Source organism: Hypomesus nipponensis, chromosome 10, assembly GCF_054491055.1.
Source record: "Hypomesus nipponensis isolate SF chromosome 10, ASM5449105v1, whole genome shotgun sequence".
Taxonomy (NCBI): Eukaryota; Metazoa; Chordata; class Actinopteri; order Osmeriformes; family Osmeridae; genus Hypomesus; species Hypomesus nipponensis.
Window position 1 is genome coordinate 8,432,218 of NC_140370.1, and position 22,544 is coordinate 8,454,761.

Below are 22,544 nucleotides of genomic sequence, written 5' to 3' on the forward strand. Positions count from 1 at the left end.
TAAGTAAATTGTTTCCAACAATTATCTGCGGTTAAATTAACTTAAATGCAGATTTCATAAACAACAAACTCAACTGTACTTTTTATTTCATGTTTTTATTGACAGAAGTCAGGTATCCAAGGCATTTGTAAATAGTGTGTTCACAAATAAACTACATTTTGCTTCTTACCATGACCATATAATGAGACATTACCAGTTAAACACTGTCATTTTAAATTAAATACAATACAGAGAAAAAAATAAGATAAGACTCAAATCTACCAGAAGTTTTCAGAATGATAGAATCAAAGTCAAGTCCATGTTTCAGTCTCAGTCTTCTTGATGTCACATACGTAGATTGAGCACTAGACAGGGAGGTGAAACACTGTCCTTAGGCTCCAGAGAAAGTGGAATTACATTTTTTCGAGCAAACTTGGTCGAACGTTTGGCAGAAAGTAAACCAAAATGACGTAGCCTCAGTTGAAATTGTTCCACAGAAAAGATCCTTCGTTCAGTTCTTTGAAGAACATTCTGCCACTGCTCAAACCCAATCAGCAAAAGGACATGAAGGTTAAACAGTGGCGAATTAAAGTAACTCAACTGCAATTATTAGTGGCGTTATGTAGTACAGTATAATACTAACATTAAATGAATTAACACTAGTTAGAATCATTGATAGAATATTAATTGGTGGTTTTTATTGAATGCACTCATTTCCTACTGTTTAATTTACATGAAATGGAATGTGTTCAGTGATGTGTTCTATTCTAATATGTGTCTTTTGTTCCGTACTACAAAAGTCATTGCATGCATCAATTTGTTTATCTGTACTTTTGGCAGCAGATTGTTTGCAAGATTTTCTTTAGATTAGCTTTTTTCTTTTCTTTTCTACAAATATTTGTTATCACATCTGTTTTTAATGAGGAACTTTCGTCCCATATTTTTTGCAGAGGCCGATGGCTCATTGCTTCAACACCTTCAGTGTGCAACACTATTTCATTTGCCCAAAGCACACAGGTACATAGAAATGTTTACTTCAAAACACAACTCTCATAATGAACCTAAAAAGCTATGTCAATCCACCAAATCCTTTTAAACTCACTTTAGAAAATACCACATTGCAACATCATTGTTTCTTCTTTTTCTTTTCAATATCGCATCCATACCACATATGACCAGCAGGTGTCCTCAAACACCATTGAGTAACTGACGCAGCAAATGTTCCTTGAATATTGCATGTTATACGCATTTATCACATAGTTTTACATCACTGTTTAACCATTTGTGTTGCACTCGAGTTCAACTTTGTTGAGGAAATTCAAAACCTCACAGGCAGTCCAAGCAGATAGCCTTAAATGTCTTTCAGGTTAATACAAAACAGTTGTGGGAGAATGTTACACAACTTCTGTTCAAAAAAGCAACGCAAGTACAACCTCAGCAGCCAGATAGATGTCAGTTAGACAGTTGTTGTTTATAACAGCACAAACAGAAAGGTGAAGATTTAGAATTCCTATAGTTTGTCCAAATAATTTGGCTTGGGTTATGATGAACAAGTACCGTATTGCCGAATACTCATATGTAAAAACCTTTATGCTTGCTTAGCCTATTACTAAATAAAGTCAAATCTTTCAGGTAAATCACACATTACATATGGGTCGGAGGCAACACTACAAGGTACAAATTGAAAAGGTTGGGAGAAGGCAACACTTTTGTCGCTGTATCTTTGCTAAAATACTAAGTGGAATTCTGTTACTGTGGAAAAGCAAAACCTTGCATGGAACAGTGTTTCGTTCATGCAAGCCAAGCTGCTAAGCCCCGCGTTACCTTATCCTATTAGGTTCTTTTGGATGAATCAAACACTAAACACCGAGCAATTAAAGGATAGTCACAATTTTCACATAGCACCATGCCATCGGTTTCCAGTTCAATACCATCATTGCGATCGATATCGATACAAAAGGTCATTTCCACATCTTTCAAACAGAGAGGATATGCATGATTTAGGGAGCATCCACATTCACTTCTTCACGTAAACAAACAAAACAAAGATAAAGAGGTAGCAGACACACACACCAAAGGAGGGGGGCGGGACTTACTCTGGTCTGAGGTTTCCATTCAGGTGACTTCTAACAAGCAGGACGTCCAGTGCCTGGCTATGTGTGTGTACGTAAGTGCTTCTGTGTGTGGATGTGGAGGACTTGTACACGTGACGAAGGGACAAACTGAGAAAAAGGCACACATTTCAGAGTCTTGACGGGCGCACAGTTGACCCCCCTTCCCCCCCCCCCCCCCATCGCCCTCTCCTCAGACCCGGATTGTGACGTGTTCCAGCGAGCAGGCCGGCGCGGCGGCGGCCAGGGGCGGGGGCGGCGTTATCGCTTTCAGGCCGTTCCCCGGGCAACTCTGAGTGCTGACACCCCGATTGAGGACCCCGGGGGGGATGAGCACGGCGTGCGGCTCGCTGCGGGGGATGTTGACGGGGCAGGAGCGTGTGCGGGCGTGGCCCTTGCGCCCGCCGGCGTGGCACACCAGGTCGCCCACCGTGTCGGCGGTGGAGAGGTGGCGCTTGAGCCAGCGCTCCACGCGCTCCTCCTTGTACTTGATGGAGTACCAGGTGAGGAAGATGAAGAAGAAGCCCAGGAACTTGAGGCTGGCCGCCAGGCCGAAGTAGACAAAGCGGAAGGAGGTGACGTCGTACTCCCAGCAGGAGCCGTGCACGCCGCAGTCCTGCTGCCACAGCATGCAGGTGGTGTCGATCACCGCGCCAAAGTAGATGGGCGTGGGGATGTAGGCTGGTGGGAGGGAGGGGCAGACAGGAGAGGAGGTCGTTACCAACTAGTGGTAAGGAAAGCCCATGGGGTCTGATGTAGCGTTGACTAAATGTACAAGGTTTGAAATGGAATTGTGACAAATCCTAAACTAAAGCATTTTGTTATTTTTTTACCCACCGAGGGTCCTGAGTAGAACAAACTGCATTCCCAGAGCAAAGGGCCTCTCCTGCTCTGCCACAGACCTACACGACAGAACACACACACACTCAAAACCAAGTCAGTCCTATCCAAGAAAGCTGCTTTATGTCCCTTTTACACCAGACAAAGCCTCACATACAGCCCTGGAAAAAATAAAGAGACCACGGCACCTTTTTCTTTCATTTAAAAAAGGTTGAGAAGGACAATTTTGAGTGAGGAACAGAGGGATACAAATGGGCAGTGGCCTCTTAAATTGTACCCATCTGTTCCTCACTCAAAATTGTCCTTCGCAACCTTTTAAAAAATGAAAGAAACAGGTGCAGTGGTCGATTTTCCTTTCCCCAGAGCCCTACAGCGGTGTGGTCTGCGGCACAACACGGTACCTGAGGGTGACGATGATGGCCGACGGCTGCGCGCAGGCGGTGATGAGCGTGACGATGAACAGGAAGATGAGGAAGGGGATGAGCGTGCTGCACGTGCGGTCGCACTTCCCCGACACAGCGTAGCCGTTCTCGTTCAGGTAGGTCTTGACGATGACCAGCTGCAGCTGGTTGCCCTGGCCGCCGGACGACGGCGTGATCACCTGCCGGCTCTGGACGCAGGCGCAGTCCGAGTAGTTCCTGATCTGAAGGGTGGGGAGGGCGCCAAGCACACACACACACACACACACTCACAGTTGAACAATACTGCACTGTACCTACACACATACTTCCCATTTCCCCATCACTGGATGTGCATGACGCCCGGCACGTGCACGCTGCTCCGTGCCCCAGACTCACTCCGGTGCTGTTGGTGGCCACGCTGCTGCAGCCGGCCAGGCAGGGGTTGAAGTAGGTGATGCCGTCTGAGCCGCACACGGGGGCGTACTCGTGGATCTTACAGCCACAGTTGACGTTGCAGCCTCCCGTCAGGTTCCGCTGGGTCATAGTCAGAGTGGGCCTGAGGACAGACAGAGGAACGTGAAGAAAGAAAAGTGGTGCCGGGGGGGGGGGGGGAAATAAAGGAAGAGTAGGCAAAGCCACAGAGAGAGAGAGATAAAGAGAGAGCGAGAGAGGAGAAGTGCTTATTTCACAAGCAGGGGGAAAGGGGGGAGGGCAACAGAAGAACAGGGCAGGAGATGAAAAGATAATTGACTGTACTGAAATAACCCCCCACACTATTCTCTCTAGAACAGAACCCGCAGGACAGACTCACTCACTGTCGATGAAATTGCACACCCCCTTGGCCAGTGCCACCATTTTGCTGTCTGAGCAGGCTAACAGACTGATACCATACTAAAGGCTGGAGTTTCTGTGATCGTCCTTAGGGCTTATCTAACACACAGGGATTAAAATACATTCGGGAAAACAAAACAACCTTTTAAATAAAAACATGGCGTGCATGTTAAATCATTTTGGGTTCTAAATGTACTTGAGCGGAGCCCAGTGCTTGAGGCCGAAGGTGACCCTGGCGGTGGGAGTGGGATGACCAAGTCATAACAAGGGCCTGGCAGCCTCAGAGACTGGGAGAGCACACACACAAGGCCTTAGGGGTGGACACAGAGCATTCATCAGGCCACAACAATAAAGTGCATTCATCTAGATCATAACACGGTGGGTGTGTGTGTGTGTGCGTGTCTCTGTCCGTGTGTGTGAGAGGGAGAGAATGTGTTTGTGTATAACTGTGTGTGTGTGTGTGTGTGTGAGAGAGAGATAATGTGTCTGTGTACCACTATGTGTGCGTGCGTGAGAGAGGGAGGGAATGTGTCTGTGTAACATTGCGTGCGTGTGTGTGTGTCAGAGTCCTCCACGGTGGGGACACCGGCTGTTGATGTGTGCTGAGGTGACAGTTAACACAACAGCCACAGGGGCCCTCCCTGCCTTTTCATGAAGTTCCAACATCCCTCACCTCCCCCATGATCTCATCACCACCCCACCCCCCCACACACACACACACGCAGCTTCAACGTGCCGGGTGTCCCGTACCCGGTGGTGTATGGGATGTTGATGCCCCCCAGGTTGATGCTCTCGCAGCCCACGATGAACAGGGTGGAGAAGCACAGCAGGGACACGCCGCTGCAGATCATGGCCAGCTTGGCCGACTCCCGCGCCCCCAACTTCAGCTTCTTGATGATGTAGCCCCCCAGCACGATGCCCACCCCCGCACTGGGCACGATGATCACTCCTGAGGAGCAGGAGGGAGGGGAGGGGAAGGGAGGGGGGGAAAGGGGGGGGAGGGACAGTCAGAGTCTGTGGTGGTGCTGGCTGGCACAGTAGTGGGTACTTGAAGGAGGGGCAATCATTTATCATCAATGGTTCTCAACCCTGGTCCTCAGGGACCCCCTGTCCTGCATGTTTGAGATGTTTCCCTGCTCCAACACACCTGATTCAAATAAAAGGGTCGTTTTCTAGCTCTGTAGAAGCCTGGTAACGAACATGCATTTGAATCAGGTGTGTTGGAGCAGGGAAACATCTAAAACATGCAGGACAGGGGGTCCCTGAGGACAGGGTTGAGAACCACTGATTTACATGAAGGTTACATTAACTACCTTGTAACAACACAGCAATAGTAACGACATTGTAGGTATGTAGGAACTGTTGTGTAGTTAAATGGTATTTAGTGCCCAGGTTATTCTTGGAACTTTATTCGGGTGATCTGGATAGATTTGAAATGCATGCATTGACTGGCACACCGTTGACACTTTGGGGAAAAAGCAAATCCTTCCTGAAAAAAATTATCCATCATCTGATCACATTTGTACAATCAACGCATGACGTTGTTCTGACAATGATATCTTTGGTCCCAGCCATTTTGAGGACGCAAGAACCCTGAAACAGAATTAAAAAGAGGTGAGGCATGACACACGAGGATACATCAAGAGGATGACCAGGTGAATGGCACACCAGGACACTCATGCATACTGCTTTCATCTACGTGACAGTGAGGAGTGCGCTGTATCCTGAGCAGCTTTCCACACTGTGTTCACTACATTTCCCAGGTGCCCCTTTTATTTGAGGAACCAGGGTGTTGTATAATGGATGACTGTGGCTCAGTTCCAACACATCGGTGCCAAGCTTGTCTTAAAGAACCCTTCGGAAGATGCTGATGCTCTGTGGATGGTGTGTGTGAGTGCAGCACGTGAAACAGGGATTGAAGTCAAATGCAAACAGCGTGTGTACTAAGCTGACCCACTTGCCTTGATCTCATCAGGCAAATACATTCCCTTAAGCAATTCTGTAGCTTATTTGTGCAGAGCAGACTATCATCATGATTTCATAAATTGCCTCTCTTATTATTTAAGACTGATCATACTTGTGGCTTGGTGCGTTCCAAATCATGATGAAAGGACAACCTATGACACAAACAGGCCAGATACCAGCTATGAAAACTGTTGTGTGTGTGTGTGTGTTACCTGTGTAGATGCTAGCAGCAGAGGCGGGGATGCCAAACTGGGACTCGATGAACTTGGGGATGAAGGTGATGAAGGCCGTGACGATGGCACTCTCGGCCGTGTACGACAGACTGACGAACAGGAAGGTGACGTTGCTCAAGATTCTGACCGCTGCCTTCGGGAGGTCTGAGGAGAGGGAGGGACATCGAGAGAGAAACAGAGGGAGGAGAGAAAGAGAGACAGGGGAGAGAGAGAAAGAGAGATGGTGAGAAAGAAAGAGGAGAGTGAGAGGAGGAAAGAGAGAGAGGACAGCAGGAAAGAGACAGGAGATAAAGAGAGAAGGGGGTGAGGGTCATGCAGTATCTTTCCACTTTTAATCCACCTGCTACTCTGGGAAGACATAAAGGCATGAACTAGCCTAGATTTGTTGCACCTTTGCAAATTTCGACATGTCCATTTTACCCTCCGAACTGTCGTTATTCAACTACGACAAGGTCAACTCGGTTTTGCATTCCATCGCCCCTTGAAGGCGAGCTTGCTCACCTTTGATGTCCCTGCCAAAGCCCATGGAGGACGTGACCGTCTGGCTCTTGCTGTTGTTCTTCTCCCGCATGACGTCGTCGTCGCTCGACATGTCGTCCAGGGTGATCTTTTTCCTCCTCTTCTTCTTCTTGTGGCGGGGGGGCAGCTTCTTGGGGAAGGTGAACATGGGGAAGATGACCAGCAGCATGGCGACTGAGCACAGCAGGAACCCGCTCCACCTGGGGGAGGGGGGGGCACACAGCTCATTATCCAACCACACAGGACCACACACACACCTGACCACACACACACACAGGACCAGACGCCTGCTTCCCCCCCGGACGCCGTCACAGAGGACGCGCTGTGGCTCACCAGTTGCCGATGAAGCGCGGGTCGCTCTGGTCTATGTTTACCACGGTCTTGGGGTCCACGTAGAACCCGATGAGGACTCCGCCCAGCAGGTAGCCGGCAGCAGGACCCAGGGCTCCCATCACGTACATGATGGCTGTAGACACAGTGGGACAGGTTCGATCCATATCCTAAGGGCCTACTAAGGATCTAACCAATCTGCCCCCCCGGGTCCTCCTCTTCTGATGGTGCCATCTTACAGGAAGGGAGGCCGCAAACTCAAATGTAATTACTGTTTTTTCAATGAGGTAAGTACTGGTGTGCCTTCCTTTGACTTCACCGTGTGGCATGGTCATATCATTGACTAGTATAGGCTAATCACTGGGGATGCCTTTAAACCTTATAATACAGTCTAATACTGTAATCCAGAGATAAAGCAATGCACTGTAGGACTAATAGGTGCCACCAGTCCAAATAGCATACCAAATTACAGCTCATGATTAGGTTTCCAGCGCTTTTCATATAACAAGTTTATCTAGCATAGGGCCAATGTGTGATCCTATTTAGATTTACAACACTAACTGAACCAGCAACGTTTCAAGGACCATCCTACTTCCTGAACATGATGTTCTTTCTGTGATAGAAGAGAAATCCCAAACACCTAACAACATCCGCGACAGAAACAAAACACACCCACGCCGTAAACCGCTTCACTCCCCCAACAATGCCAGACACATTCAGGAAGTATGAGTCCGGTCTGATTGTGTGTATTATGCTCAGTTGACCAAAGCCTGAAATAATCCCTTATCTGGCCGAGTGATGGGGCAGAACACTCTTAGCTTTGCTTGTTACGCAATGCTCCCCAGACACGCAGCAGAAGGCCTGGGGTCAGCAAGCAGGGGCAGGCAGACAGTCCAGCCTGTTGGGACTGACAGACAGCAGCTCCTCTCTGGACCACACAGCGTCTTAAGACGCCGAGCAGAAAGATGCAGCGTTCCCCGGGAAAAGGGCTTTTCTCGTCTTTCATGGACGGCTGACTGCAGTGCAGTGAGCTGTGGAGAGGGTGGAAGGAAGCAGGGGGTGAGGTGGGGAGAGTCTTGCAGATGCAGACAATCTTCCTGTTGACCAGCCAGGGAGTGGAAATATGGTTCCTGAATCTCTGAATGTGGTTGCTGTAGCACTATGTGGCTGAGTGGGTGGGGATTAGAGTAGTTTAACAGAAGCACGGGCCAACACACCCGAGCCAGGGAGGCAGAGCAGTGGAGATAGTTATGGCTTCAATGCTTTAATGGCTGTGACGTCTGACCCTTTAAGTACAAGAAGGCTTTAGTCAGTATGGGGAAAACCACTGCAACTCGGAATACATTGAGAATGAAGAGTATTGTTTCCACACCTTCTTAATCACTGCCTCTTGTGTGGGTTTATGTTAGGGATACTGCAAAACACAGGTTTTGCTATATAAAACCACTGGTTTCTTGAAGAATTTCTAATACAATTTGATTTATTCATTGCCATTGCCCAATTACAGATGTTGATTTGAGCCAAATCTTTTTGATCTGGAGTAGTACATGAGGCCAGATCAGCAGAGAGAAACATACATGCCCATAAAGGTGATTGACTGCAGCGATCCATAACAGTCACTGAGGGGGCTGGCTGTCGGATCAATGTGTGCCCAGCATGCGACCTTGCAGTGGAAGATGGAGGTGGCGGGCCGGGGGACAGGACGGCACAATCACATGTTCTGGGATGACGGCATTGTCATGGCAACTGCTGACACAGCTGTCTCCAACTTCCCAACCTACTGCCCCACCATCCCTCCATACTCATCCATGAGCATGACACACACACACAACTACACACAGAAGTACTCCGAAAAGCCAGCTCATCATTTGCTAGAATGTTTTGTCTGGGCTGAATTTCGCAATTGCTAATTACAGGACATGCTCAACAAAGCCTCTTGTACATATCACTATACCATGTAACTAGATGCTTTTTCTAGGCTACCTTTGGTTTTAGTGCCATTGGTGTTCAATTTGACAGCACAGAATTCTCAAGCCCAGATAACCCCCAAATGGGTCAGGAGGACTGCTTGAGTCATCTGTTTTTTTTTCTTTCTCTTCTACAAAGCAGAAGCTTTAGTTCCAGTATGAACACTGTGATGAAAGTATCAGTTACAGAAAACCTCTTCAATTCCATATCTGAGAATAAAAGAGTGTAAAACAACACCTTGTAAAAGAGGCCTAAATGTCCACCCAGAAATTTGAACCACTAACTGGATTAACTGATAAAAACCAGGCCTGTGACTGTAGAAAGCAGATAAGCGAGGGAGTCCTCGTGACTTTGAGGGTTTTTTTGCGTTAAGGTTTGTCTCTTTAAATATGGACTAAAATAGCTAATCTATTTGAAACTACCAGTGAACTGTCGACTGAACATGAGGACTGCTGTCCTCCCCACCTTCCGCAGGTGTGTCCTCAATACCTCCTGACTGGGAGCTTTACTGCCTGTTACAGGAAGTGATCTGCCACAGACAGGAAGACTCGACTTCATGTTTCCCTTGTTCTTTATTGACAAACGACCAAGATGTAATACTGATGACTATTACAATTAAATATGAATTAATTAATGAGGCCCTTGCTGTGTCTCCAAGTCTAATCACCACTTTAACTACTGACAGTTACTAACCACTTGAGTTAGTTTCCAACCAGCCCCCTTACATTCAGGCAATTGTACAACAGTACCCGATGGTGCCAACTAAACTGTGTTGTCCAATGATCAAAGACCTGTTTCATTTGTTAGCCCAGCGGGCTTTCAACAGGAATGTTGATGGAAAAGCATGTCGACTGGGAAGGGGGGGCACTGTGCCGGCTATAAGGTTTTGTTCACAAAACTTTGTAGCAGGCACCAGCCTGTTTCATAATGTGTTCAGTGCCTGTTGAGGGTACTGATCAGGGTATTGGGACAAAAAGGTTTTACAGAGAGCTTTGAATGGGAGAGAAGATTGTTCACTGTTTGAGGTCCAAGGTTAAATTCTGAGTTTTACGATGGATAAGTACAACTGTGTCTTTCAGCAATAAATTTAACTTTAAAAAAAACAAATGCATCCATATAGCCATTCTCAACCATGTTTTTTTTAATTAAATGTATGGAATCTCACCGTTGAATGACAAAAAAAGTTGTAGCCTACTTGTGTAGCATTCGTTCTTATTCCACCTATTTGATGAGAGTATATTTGAAGACAGATATTCATTGTATATTTTACCACATAGAAGTCTAACCTAACATCAGTGGACAAACAAAATGATATTTTTGCTAAAATTCAATAGAATTCAGTGACTCTCTTCTCAAGGGTGGGTAAGGGGCTCTTCCAGCATGGACTTCAAAAGGAGGCTCATGCATCAAATTAAGTCAGATAATGCCTTCATGGCACTCACCACAAACACACACACACACATGCACTCACACAAATGCAACAAATGCCACAGCTATTTCCTTTGATGTCTCTGCATCCAGGTACCTACCTAGATACAAGGACGCATTCTCCTTCTTGACGTTGTCGTCCAAGTAAGTGGGTCCGAGGGTATAGATGGGCGTTGACCCCATGCCCACCAGGATTTGGGCAATAACAAACAGCGCCACATACAGGTTGTGTTCGTTGCCCTCCTGGTCTCTGGGACAGGAAGACACATCCAGGAAGTCCCGCCCACTCCCATTGTTGTTCATGCACAGGCCCTCATTTCCTCTGGAGGAGTTTACTTCCTGGATTTGGTAGGGCGGGGAGATGAAGTGAGGTAAAGAGAATAGGGCCGCCCCCACAGCAATGAAGACTCCACCCACCGCCAGCCAGCGAGGCCTCTGTCCCCGCCCTCCAAAGTAGCTAATGAAGACGACGACCACTAAGCTCCCTATGTCGAAACAGCTGACGAGCAGTCCAGACTCAGAGCTTCTCAGGCTGTATCGTTTCTCTATGGTGGTGATGACGCTACTTAGGTAGCCAGACACCATTAGCGACTGTATAAATGTTAGATAGCACATACAGAACAAAAAACAGCGCGAGTCTTTTAGAATCACACTCATATATTCCCGGGTGGGCAAACGAATGCGGCTTAGCCTTGAAACGAGGAAGTTTGAGTTGATTATGCGTCTTGCTTTCTGTCCATCTGAATTGAATGAGCTACTGAGTGCCACCACTTGTGAAGTGGGGGGCTGGAAATTAGTCCTGGTGGGAGACTCAGGTTGACACAATTCGGTCCTTTGAGGGAGTTGGATACATTCTGCACTCTTATCCAACATTGTGGAGGTATGCATAGTGCTGGTCAACAAGGTCTCACGCTGTTGGGCTGAGTCATTCAAGACTGGTAGACTTTTAGATTTGAAACTAGGATTAGGCTCTTCTAACTGACCAGACAAATCATCTACTTTTTGAAGAGCTTCTGAAGGGTCACTTGCTTTATCTTCATGCTCACATGAAGCCATTGTGTTGTGGGTTACTTAGTCTATCACAAAATGTCCATTCACTTTCTACAGCAACTGTCACCACGCAAAATGTAAATTCATATGGCTTCAACACTTGCTTATCTGAAGAAGAAAAAAACGTTTCCAGCACCACCGCATGTTTTTTTTTGGTCGTATCACGCGCACGCGGATGAGGTGCTTGCTGATGTTCCAGACCTGTTCCTGTCAGGCAAGGTTTATTACTTGACAGGTGCTTGCAAGAAGAGCAAAATGAAAATGAACTTGCGCAGTTGGCTAACAGCCTTGACATAGTCCTTGCGTCATTCCTGTCATAGAACACAGAAAGATAAGTTAAAGATAAAACAATATGTATGTTCTCCCAGTGTAGCAACAAACCCTTAATCACATTGATTATAGGAAAACGGACAGATATGAGCTTCCCCTGTCGTATAGCGAACGTTATTAAGTAAAGCGACAACATAGCGTTAACATAACGTAGACTGAAAAATATCCTATATCAAAAGCTACATTAAAATAAATTGCTGTACAGAGAGTGTATCTGGAATCAAATATGATTTCAGAATAGCTTGCATTTGCAAACCATAATGTCGAACAGAATACCATCTTGTTGCATATTAGACAAATGATGGAGAAGGACGCTGCAGTGCAAATCCATCTGACTGGGAAATGCAAGATAGCTTAGCCACCGTCTGCGGCTAATGATAGCAACTAGCCAGTGCCAAAGGGTGGGCTTGTGGTCATCTACTGTATGAGCCAGATAGCTGGCACCCAATTCATAAAATAAATAATAATATAACATAGTAGCCAAGCTGTCAATTTTACGTTACAAACCTGATATTTATACGCCAGAGCAGAACCCTTCATTCCTCTTCACAAGTTCAGCAACTGCATGAGAAAGGAAAAAGACAATGACGTCCCATAATTTCACCCGTGAATAACGGGAGTTGTTTACCACCACGAGCCGGTCTCCGCAGCGCTAGAGCATCCTCAATGGTTCGATTTTACTGGGGCGGAAGTGTCGTCTTGTTCCTTTTCATCAAGACAAAAACACACACAAATGTATGATAAAAAATTAACATTAACAACATATCTAGCTAACCATAAGTTACTGGGCCTAACCATTATTTGAGATATGAAATGTTTTGCATTTAGCCAATTATTAATTTATGTATTAATTACTAGCCTATATCAAAAGTCACACGCGTTAAGAACTGAATTAAAATACTTGATGATTTCCAACCAAATAAATACATATCCAAATCCCATTTCAAATGAATGTCATAAAATCCTGTATCGTTGAAAATTTCCTTTTTTTAAGGTAAGTCATGGTTTGAGGAATTTAACGTATGCTGATAGTAGGCTTTTGATACAATGATTCGATATGGTTGTGAGATATTTATTTGCCTTGTATGCTTGTTATAAAGAAATCAATTGCTTAATCATTGCTTAGCAGTAATTCATGAGTTGCACCACCCTTCTGTATCTTATTTTTGACAGGGTTGCCCCCTGTGGTTGGTGAGGGGATATTACACCTGGGGGACTGGAATGTCCATGATGACCTGATTGTTTTTGGCAGCGCCAATGAAATTAGATAGGTTGTTTAGGCTTACCTTATAATTATAAAGTGGGTATTCCATAATTGCTATTTTCCCTTTGCACATGATTGATGAAGGCACTTATTCCATATATGATCTCAACAACAACACAGCTAGAATATAACATGTGATCAGTTATAATATTACATATATTACAGCCTCTGCAATGCAGCATTATCATTCTGAGTGAATATGATTGATACAAATCATCTTTAATTATATTAATTAGGCCTACATTTCTGTTGTCTACCTTTTTGGTGGATTTGTGTGTATATGACCCTAGGAATGGTTATCATAGACAAAGTGAAGACAGTTACACTCAATAAAAATAATTTATTTACAATGGCATAAATCATAAATTAGCAAGCAGCATTGGCGAAAGCAATGTCAGTCAACAGCTTGCATAAGGTGTGAGCTTGAAAGTTGCATAAAACCCTCACACTGATGAACATCGCTGAGGGTGGATATTTAATATGAACATCACACCTGGAAAAATACATCTCTGAACCGCAACACTGAGCTTTTTAGACAAAACTATTTTTACAAAGTACATATTGCTGATTTTACCATTGTTTTGTGTACATACTTCTCTTCTCAAAGAAAGTCATTATGAAACAAATTGTACAAAAAATACACATGACAATGATTGAACAAAAAATAAAATGCTTGTAAAACTGTCAAGACAAACCGGTAATACCATGGTGGGTGTAGTGGTCTGCTCTTGCCGCGAGACAAGCACACTGAGTGACGATGCATCATCTTCACTAGTATGATCTCACTATTTGATACGACTGTAAACGTCACAGTAATCCACAAGACAGAAAAACAGATCTAAGGCATTATGCTATGTCTTTAGCATGTTACGGTATGCATGTCATTATTTACCAATTAATAATATAGCCATCTATAAATTAAGAAACATATTTAGGCTATCCCAAAACCATTTGTGATCATTCAATATTACAGATGTTTAAAGTAGCTGTTGTTTTATAGTCAAAACTAAGATAATAGAATATTGTTATACTCTCTTTGCATCTTGTCACACATTGCCAAATCCTTTTCTTAATAGCGCTGCACAAAAACACTGCATGTCTTACATGGTTGTAATAAATCTTTGGATTGCAGAGAGAGAAGTACATCCATTCTAAAACAACCATTTTGAATGTGAATAAACTTGAAACCTTCCAAATTGTTAAACTCTGATCAACTATTATGCAGATAATGTAAAATAAATTGACAAGTTTGTCATCTTCAAAAAAAAAACACATTAGTCATTGAGACCAGTAGAAAAACTACAAAATAGATTATTTTTGGTCACACATTCACACACACAATTAAATATCTTGAGCCAAACTTCATTTCATGATTTCACCAAGCAGACAATTTGTCTTTTTCACATTCTTCTCCTAAAAAATACATAATAATACAATTCTATGATACCTCTTTACTTGCTATGTGCTTAAAGACTATGAGCCAATACGAGAGCCACACAGAAACAGGGTTTCAACATACACAATAGTTCTTGGTTATTTTACATACACCAGCATAGGTTTTTATTGTATGAACAAGGGGCAGAAAAGCTAAGTCTTGACAGTGAGCACCCTTGAATATTCAGTTTGGCCTGATCCATAAACCTGATGCACAGTTAAACATTCCTTTGTGGGTGAACCCCACAGACAGACTCTGAGAACTGGTATCCCAGACACCTAGTCCCAGACACCTAGTCCCAGACACCTAGTCCCAGACACCTAGTCCCAGACACCTAGTCCCAGACACCTAGTCCCAGACACCTAGTCCCAGACACCTAGTCCCAGACACCTAGTCCCAGACACCTAGTCCCAGACTAAAACACATGGCCATGGTGAATCCCTATTGAAAGGGCTCCTTAGTCTTGGCTGGAGTAGACATCATCTTTGTCTAAGAAACCAATACTGAAGTCACATGTTTTAGAGGTTGTTTACAATGCTAGGCTGGGTGAAAACAGACAAACCGTAAGCCTAAAAACATATGTACAACTAAACAACATTCACCTTCATAACAAGTACAGCAGAATACATTTGATCTGAAACTACAGGACCTAAAATATATTTTCAAATATACACAGAAAGCTAGCTTTTTATTTCCAAATCTCTTTTTGAGTCATACAAAGAACATTTCTAAACCTTTTAAAACTATAAATACCTGCAAAACATTTATATTATAAACCTTTCAATGAACTACTTTATCTTTAAAATATAACCATTCAAGAACATTGCTCTCGAATAAAGAAAATCAACTCTTAATAATACATTTAAATCATATAAGTTCTCACGTGCCTGGATGCAGACACACACACACACACATGCACACACGCGGATTATTATTTTAGACCTGCGGACATTTGGGAGAATTATGAGAGGAACCCAATGTCTGATTTGTGCCCCCTGATGGGAATACATTCATCTGACCATGAGCCTGCTGGTAGTGACAGGCAGGACAGCGTTGATGTGTGTGTAAGTGGGTGTGCAAGAGTGTGTGTGTGCTCAGCAGGGCGGAGGGAGGGAAGGGGGCTAAGTCACACTAAGGTGAATGCGGCTCAGGGACTGCCAGAGAGTTTGTACAGTATTCTTCATTGGGTGAGTCTTGTTTGTAATCCATTCACGCAGCGTGGGGCTACTTGACTGGTCCAATGCTTTTGATGGATTACGGTTCCAACAGCCAACTGTATCTACCCACAGTTTACCAGCGTCAGCAATAATTCTGAAAGAAAAAAGATTTGAGGGAATGTAATAAACAAGGTCATTGCAAATCCACAAGGTGGAGCAGAATCATGCAAATCCTATACTTTTTATACAGTTTGGTCATTACATTAACTTCATTATATCTAAGAAAATGATCTTTAGCTGCTCCTGGACACATCAACTGAGATGTTTTGTGTCACAGGGGTTTTTTAAAATCTTGCATCCTCATCTAGGTAACCCAGCCAGAGGTTCAACAGACCCAGGCTTGTGTCCAAGCTGCACTACACTGAAGAGGTTTCATGTGAAAGGCACTAATCAAACTGGAATGGACAGGCACTCTATCCCCAAATGTGAAAAATAAAGAACCGAAATGATGATAACTGTGATCGGTTTGTACAATACTTTTTGTCCCCCATCAGAAAACCGCAAAACTTTACTCACAGGAGTGGCTTCCCCCTCTTGTGTTAACATCCCAGCCAACTCCTCTAGAGTGAGGCTATCACTGCTGAGGCCATTATCATTCACCTGGGTCCAAAACACACAGATATGGAGTCCGTGTTAAAAGTCCCAGTAATGCTACACTACATCACAACACAACCCGAGATTAGGAGCAAGCGGTTGCCAGTGAGTTGTGGTACATGTCTGTAACTGATTAGCGTACCACAGGGAAAACACGCCAACATTAGCATTAGGACTCTCGCACCTGCTCTGTGCCCATGGAGGACATGCCAGCTCCAGGCCCCACTGTCATCTGTCCTGGCATTTGGTTCATGTTGCTCATGCCACCTCCGCTGGTAGTCATGGGAACACCCATGTTCATGTTGGAGTTGTTGCTGTTGTACATTCCGCCATTGGGTTGCAGTTGTGCATACTGCGATTGTGTTTGTTGCGAATACATGCTGCAATGGACACAGGTGGGAGAGAGAAAAGGGCACATTTTGACCAGATGACTTCATGTCAGCGGTTAATAAGGGCCTATCTATTACAGCCTGCTACAAAAGGATTGCGCTGACCAGACGCATTACACAGCTATAATCTATCATCTTATCATCACCACGTATTTGACGTACTGCATCTGACACACAAACCAGTTCGCACGCTCCACTTCCACCGACAATGTCGCTAAACCAGCAAAAGCTGGTTTAGCGACAGCAAAAGCCTCACCTGTTGCCCTGAGGCCAGCCGTTCATGTCTGCAGAGGAAGGCTGGTAAGAGGGGTTGGTCTGGGCCTGTTGCATCATGGGGCCCTGTGCGTGACTCATCCGAGGGGACATGAGGGGACTTTGGGGGGTGGTGGCAGCCCCTGTGTAGCCTGAAACCGGTTCCTGTTGTTGGTGGCTCATACCTAAGGGACAGAAGGCAGGGGGGGGGGAGGGGGGGGAGGGGGGGGGGCTTGTTAGGGATTGCCGTCAGTGCTTTAAGTCAACCATAACACAATGGCCTTCTGCAGGGCTGGAATGCAGAACAGATTTACTGATCTTAATGCATGAAGAATGAACTCATTTCAAAGGATGTGAAGGCATAGCGAAGACGTTTGTAGATCTGTGACTTCAGTGCAGCATCTCTCATTCATCCTGAGCCTCTCACGAGAGGGAGGTGCTTTCCATTTGGAATGAACGTATTCAGGAAGACACCAAAGCCAAAAGATGACAAACACAAATGCAGCACAAGCAGATGTTCCACCATGATAGAGATGGAAAAAGGCGGGATGGGAAGGAACAGCTGGGATGTCAAGATTGTATGTTCATAGTAGTTATGATTCTTCTTATGGCTTTGTCTTGTCTGCAGTATTGTACATGTGGAGTGTTAAGTTTAGAATCCCTGAAACTGAAATTAGACAACTGCCAAATGTGGGGTAATGAGTCCATCTTATACATTTTAAACTGAATCTGTTGTTGTGATTTGCTCTCGATTCAAATCATCAGTATTAACTGAGTGGAATATTTAAATTAGGCTGATTTTGCTAAATAAATAAATATAATGTCAATTTATCAATGACACAAAGGAGTTGCACATGAGAGACATGAGAACACCACACCCAGCATGAGTCAAATGAATTACGTTCCCAAGCTATAATTGTGATTATGATGATTCAGTTAAAAAAAGAATACATGGAAAGCCAGTACACTGTCACATGATCTGGGCCCAGTGCCACACCCACACACACACCTGTATCGAGGGTCCGCTTAGCTAACAATACCTGGGCTTGGGAACTGGAAGGCACTGTGCTGCATTTGAGGACTCCCTACCGCTCCAAACTGGCCGCCTACGTTTCCCATCATGCCCTGGCTAGCCATCGGGCCCATCTGAGAGGAGGCGTGCGGGAGGTGGTGGGGGGAAGAGTGGGGGTGGATCCCCTGGTGCTGGGAGCCGGGGGGCAGGCCAGGGGAGAGAGGGGAGGAGAAGGGACTGGTGGAGGGGGGAAGAGGGATAGGAGGTGAGGCCAGACCGGTACCGTAGCTGGCCGGGTAGGGGAACTGCTGGGGGTTGCCCTGGGGGATCCGGGGGTTGGTGCCCATGGCCGCCGAGGGCGCCGTGGGGGCACTGGCGGCCATGTTGGGTGGCATGTTGATGCCCTGTGCTCGCATCATCATGGCCCGCTGGTGCACATGCTGCTGCCGCTGACGCAGGTGGTTGTTTATGTACTCCCTCTGTCTCTGGGCCAGCATCTGAGCGTTCAGGGTCCCCTGGACACACACACACACACACAGGTCAAACAAAAACACAGGGGTTTTACACACACTTGTTGCTACACACAGACATTTTAGACAGGTAGACACACATTGGCTTTCATACATGACTCATAAAGTCTAACTGACCTGATTTGGAACAGCAGCTCTTAGTGGTAGATTCATGTTGGACGCTACGGCCATCTGATTTACCATTGGTTGCCGGTTCTGCAGAGGAAATTCAAAAACATTAAGAATGGTTATCAAAGTCTATTAGTCTAGTCATCAGAAACGGACAATCTAAAAGACACAGTTAAAATGTATTAAATGTCTTTTTTTTCATTGTGCAACAAGTTTGTCTTTTTGAATGTATTGTTGTCTGAGGAACCCCAGCAGGTGGCAGTAGAGGCTGTTCCTAACGAGAGCCAACACAACGTGTAACACTTCCTCAAGTCCACCTCAAGGTGTTTTGGATAGAAGCACCATCGACGACAGACTATTTGTCGCTATGCGTAGAGTTCCTTCTAGTGTTACCGATTACACCGGCAGGATTCTAAACGTAGACACACTGACGCTGACGTTAGAATCAGCTTGCTTCAGGGGTTGAAGCCAGGGCGCGTGTCCTACCAGCTGGGACTGTAGTCTGTGCTGGAGCTGCAGCCTCAGGTTGTTAGGCTGGCCGGGCCCTGGGCCCCCCGGTCGTAGCCCTGGCCTGGCTGGCATGCGGAGGATGGGGTAGCCCATCCGCTGGCCCATATGCCCGCCCATTCCCGGGTGATAGTTGGCATCCTGGGGCATGCCTCCGTAGCCCCCCTGGGCCATGTTGCCAGCCTGGGAGTAGTGGCTGTACATGAGCGGCTTTGAGCCAACCGTCTCCGGACTGGAGTACTGGTCTTGCTCCATGGGCTGACCCTGTGGATGTACGCGCACACACACACACACACACACACACACATGAGTACAGTACAAACAAGAAGGAACAGAACAAACAAAGACCATAGCATACCTTTTCCTTCTCTGATGTGTAAATGCTACCAGAACTCACAAAATGATTTAACAGAAACAAAAAAGCCAGAAAATAAACAGAGAATTCTGCCAGAATCAATATCCCAATTGATATTTAACCAGTACTAAAAACCTAGTGACCAATGGTGTGGCTTTAAGGGATGGCCTGACTGACCAGTGTTGGGATCCCCAGGGCTCGGTCGATCTCCTCCAGACCCTCAAAGTCCTTCAGGACGGAGTAGAGCTGGTTGAGCAGAGCCCCCTCGTCTGACGGGCCCTCGCCCACGCTCACCGCTGGACACCCCGCCTCCTCCTGGGGACCCCCGTAGCCTTGTCTGTGAGGGAGACACACACACACACATCGTGAGAGCACTGGTAACTTCCTGTAGCCCGTGTTTCAGAGTAACTCCACGAGTGACAGAGAGAAGAACCTCAGTGGAGTACCTGTTTGGATTCCCATAAGGCCCGTGCTCTACAGGCATCATGCGGTCGGGCCATGGAGCAGTCTGATTGGGCGGGGCTTGCTGCTGGGGGTAGGTAGGACCACCCATCTCCATCTCTGATTGGACTGTTGGGGAGGAGCAGGAAACAGCTTCAGAACATGCTCGGTGACGGTGCGTGAATGAATGGCCATAGACATTGGGAAATGGTGAGTGCGCTTTGAATATGTGAGTCAGCGGCAGCGTGAACAATGGTGTGTGTGTGTGTCAGGGAAAGCGTGTTGGCCAACTAACCGTTTCCCATCATTTGCATAGGAACCATCTGCCTCGGACCGGGCTGGCCGCTCGGCCTCATGGGTACTCCAGCCGTGACATTGGGCACCATGCGAGTGTGTCCAGGGCCCACACCCTGCTGTAGTCCCTGGCCCATGACTGAGCCTCCGGGCCCCTGGGGGCCCCAGCCCTGAGGCATGCCCTGGCGGGGAGGCCCCCCACTCATCATACCTGAGACTGGGGGAGGGAGACAGTTGGGGTTCTCATGATATTGCTCATCCACTTGAACTGAAGGCTTTTTTTAAAATGGTGTTCATTTGCAGTCCCGCACTACTCACCTGTGTTTCCCATGTTAGGCATCCCCCCGTGGTTTCCCATCATGCCTTGCTGTTGCATGAGGGAGTAGGGGCTGTTGTTCCTGGGTGGGGCGAAGGGCCGGGGATTGGGGTGGGCGTCCAGAGACACACTGCGCCCAGAGGGTCCTCGACCTGGCTGGCTCATCCTGAGATTGTTGAAATCTAGGGAGCAAAGGGGAGACTTCGATTCAACACAAATGTATTTACCTACTTTTTCTTTCACAGCCTAAATGAGCTAAGACGAGTCAGCGACAATATACTTCGACGTTTGAACTCCTCCCATGCTGGCTCTCCAGGCTGTCAAACCCAACGCGCCCCCACTTTTTCCATCTCCAGTAGCCGAAGTTCCACAATAATAAGAATGGGTGGGTGGGGGGTGGGTGAACTCACGTCCGGGGGCCATGCCAGGGAATGCCCGCTGCTGGGTGGCAGTGCCCGTGGGGCTGTGGTTGTTCTCCGTCATCTGCAGAATGTCATTGATGATGGACTGCTTGTCCATGGAGGCAGGAGGGAGCGAGCCCAGCCGGGACGGCTGCTGCTGCCCTGAGAACAGCGGCTGGTTCTGGAGGTGGTGGTGGAGGTGGTGGTTCCCCTGCAGGTCATCCAAGATGTCCTCCAGATCACTGGACTGCACGGCACAGACAGACAGACAGGAAGACAGTCAGACAGACACGTTTTATACACAAGAGACAGATGTGAATCGCGGCTGTCTGTATGTGCCACTTGGGAGTCGAACGTGCAGGTGAAATATTGTGTTATTGTCCGCATGGCCTAATTGATGTACTGTGTCTTTAAAAAAAAATCTTGCATGGTCACATTTCACACTAAAGGTCTGAAAGTGAAGAGAATGCTGAGAAGAAGCTCTCTTTGGTACAGAATGAGACTTGAGGTTTATGAGAGAGTGCACACAACATGCCAACAAAGTGATTGATCGGTCTCACACAACACATTAGAGAGGCATGTCGATGGGAAAAGCATCAAATGGCCTTTCATACAGACGATGAATAGAAAGAGACAGAGGGAGGGGAAAGAAAGAAAACGGAGGGAGACAAAGCGAGCCGGGAGATATAAATAGAGTGACGAAGCTAATGAGGTCATGTGTGATGTAAGACTCTCCTCTGGCCCTGCTCACGCCTGCCCTCCTCTCTGCGTGCACACACACACACAGGGTGACCTGCTGATAGCTATGTAGTCCCTCCTCCTCCTCTGCCCCGCTTTGCTCTCCCTGCCCTCCCCTCTCTGTCCGCCTCACCCCCTCCTCTCCTCGTCCCCCTTCCTATCCGTTCTCCCCTACCCCGTCAAACGAGTGACATGTTCCGGAAGCTGCCGCCGTGAAACCGCCCCCCACCCTCACGTCCACGCAGAGAACTTGGGAGGAATCTCAAAAAACCACGGACCACGCAGCTTGTCCGAGAACATCTGGACTCTCAGGTATCTTTTCGAGTGGCTCAAACGGGAGCTCCGGTGTGGAGGCTGGCGGTTAATAATTAAAGGCTTTTAGCAGGCTAATGCCAAGATCTTACTCAATCCCCCAATGTGCTTAGTCTGGCCCACGGACAGACCAGGCACACTCTACAGCCAGGCCGACTTGCCTTCCTCTCATTCACTGCCATCGAAAACCAAGAACTTGTTCAAACTAAGTTTCACACCGACTGCTTCTCATATATATCATACATGTATATATATATGTATACATGTATAATATATATGAGAAGCGGTCAGTGTATATATATATATACTAAAATACAACCAGGAGATGTGTTCAGTTTTCAACCTGCCATCACATCCATTACTGGAGCAGAGCAGAAGTGGGTCTGTTGTCACA

At 46.4% G+C, this 22,544-nt stretch overlaps 2 protein-coding genes across 6 annotated transcripts in view; both read right to left on the reverse strand.

Moving 5' to 3' along the window:
* Positions 1–76: 76 nt before the first annotated feature.
* Positions 77–12,671, reverse strand: slco5a1a (solute carrier organic anion transporter family member 5A1a). The gene is made up of 10 exons (XM_084707554.1): positions 12,493–12,671; positions 10,707–11,966; positions 7,213–7,345; positions 6,862–7,079; positions 6,340–6,504; positions 4,913–5,111; positions 3,728–3,887; positions 3,332–3,573; positions 2,928–2,992; positions 77–2,771 (listed from the first exon to the last, which is right to left on the reverse strand). The coding sequence occupies exons 2-10, from the start codon at positions 11,659–11,661 to the stop codon at positions 2,284–2,286; spliced, it is 2,625 nt and encodes an 874-aa protein (XP_084563680.1). The 5' UTR covers positions 11,662–11,966; positions 12,493–12,671; the 3' UTR covers positions 77–2,283.
* Positions 12,672–13,574: 903 nt separating this feature from the next.
* The window catches only part of LOC146271509 (nuclear receptor coactivator 2-like), a 30,018-nt gene continuing 21,048 nt past the window's right edge, over positions 13,575–22,544 (reverse strand). For 3 of the 5 annotated variants that reach the window (XM_084707445.1, XM_084707447.1, XM_084707446.1), the window contains 12 exons: positions 21,110–21,347; positions 20,702–20,881; positions 20,385–20,600; positions 20,095–20,218; positions 19,826–19,985; positions 19,273–19,557; positions 18,796–18,873; positions 18,177–18,663; positions 17,141–17,321; positions 16,680–16,875; positions 16,418–16,501; positions 13,575–15,995 (listed from right to left, as the gene is read on the reverse strand). In XM_084707445.1, coding sequence (XP_084563571.1) covers positions 15,984–15,995; positions 16,418–16,501; positions 16,680–16,875; positions 17,141–17,321; positions 18,177–18,663; positions 18,796–18,873; positions 19,273–19,557; positions 19,826–19,985; positions 20,095–20,218; positions 20,385–20,600; positions 20,702–20,881; positions 21,110–21,347 — 2,241 coding nt within the window. In that variant the 3' untranslated portion in view covers positions 13,575–15,983. The remainder of the gene's footprint in view (positions 15,996–16,417; positions 16,502–16,679; positions 16,876–17,140; positions 17,322–18,176; positions 18,664–18,795; positions 18,874–19,272; positions 19,558–19,825; positions 19,986–20,094; positions 20,219–20,384; positions 20,601–20,701; positions 20,882–21,109; positions 21,348–22,544) is intronic. The other 2 variants (XM_084707449.1, XM_084707448.1) reach the window with 2 other exon arrangements.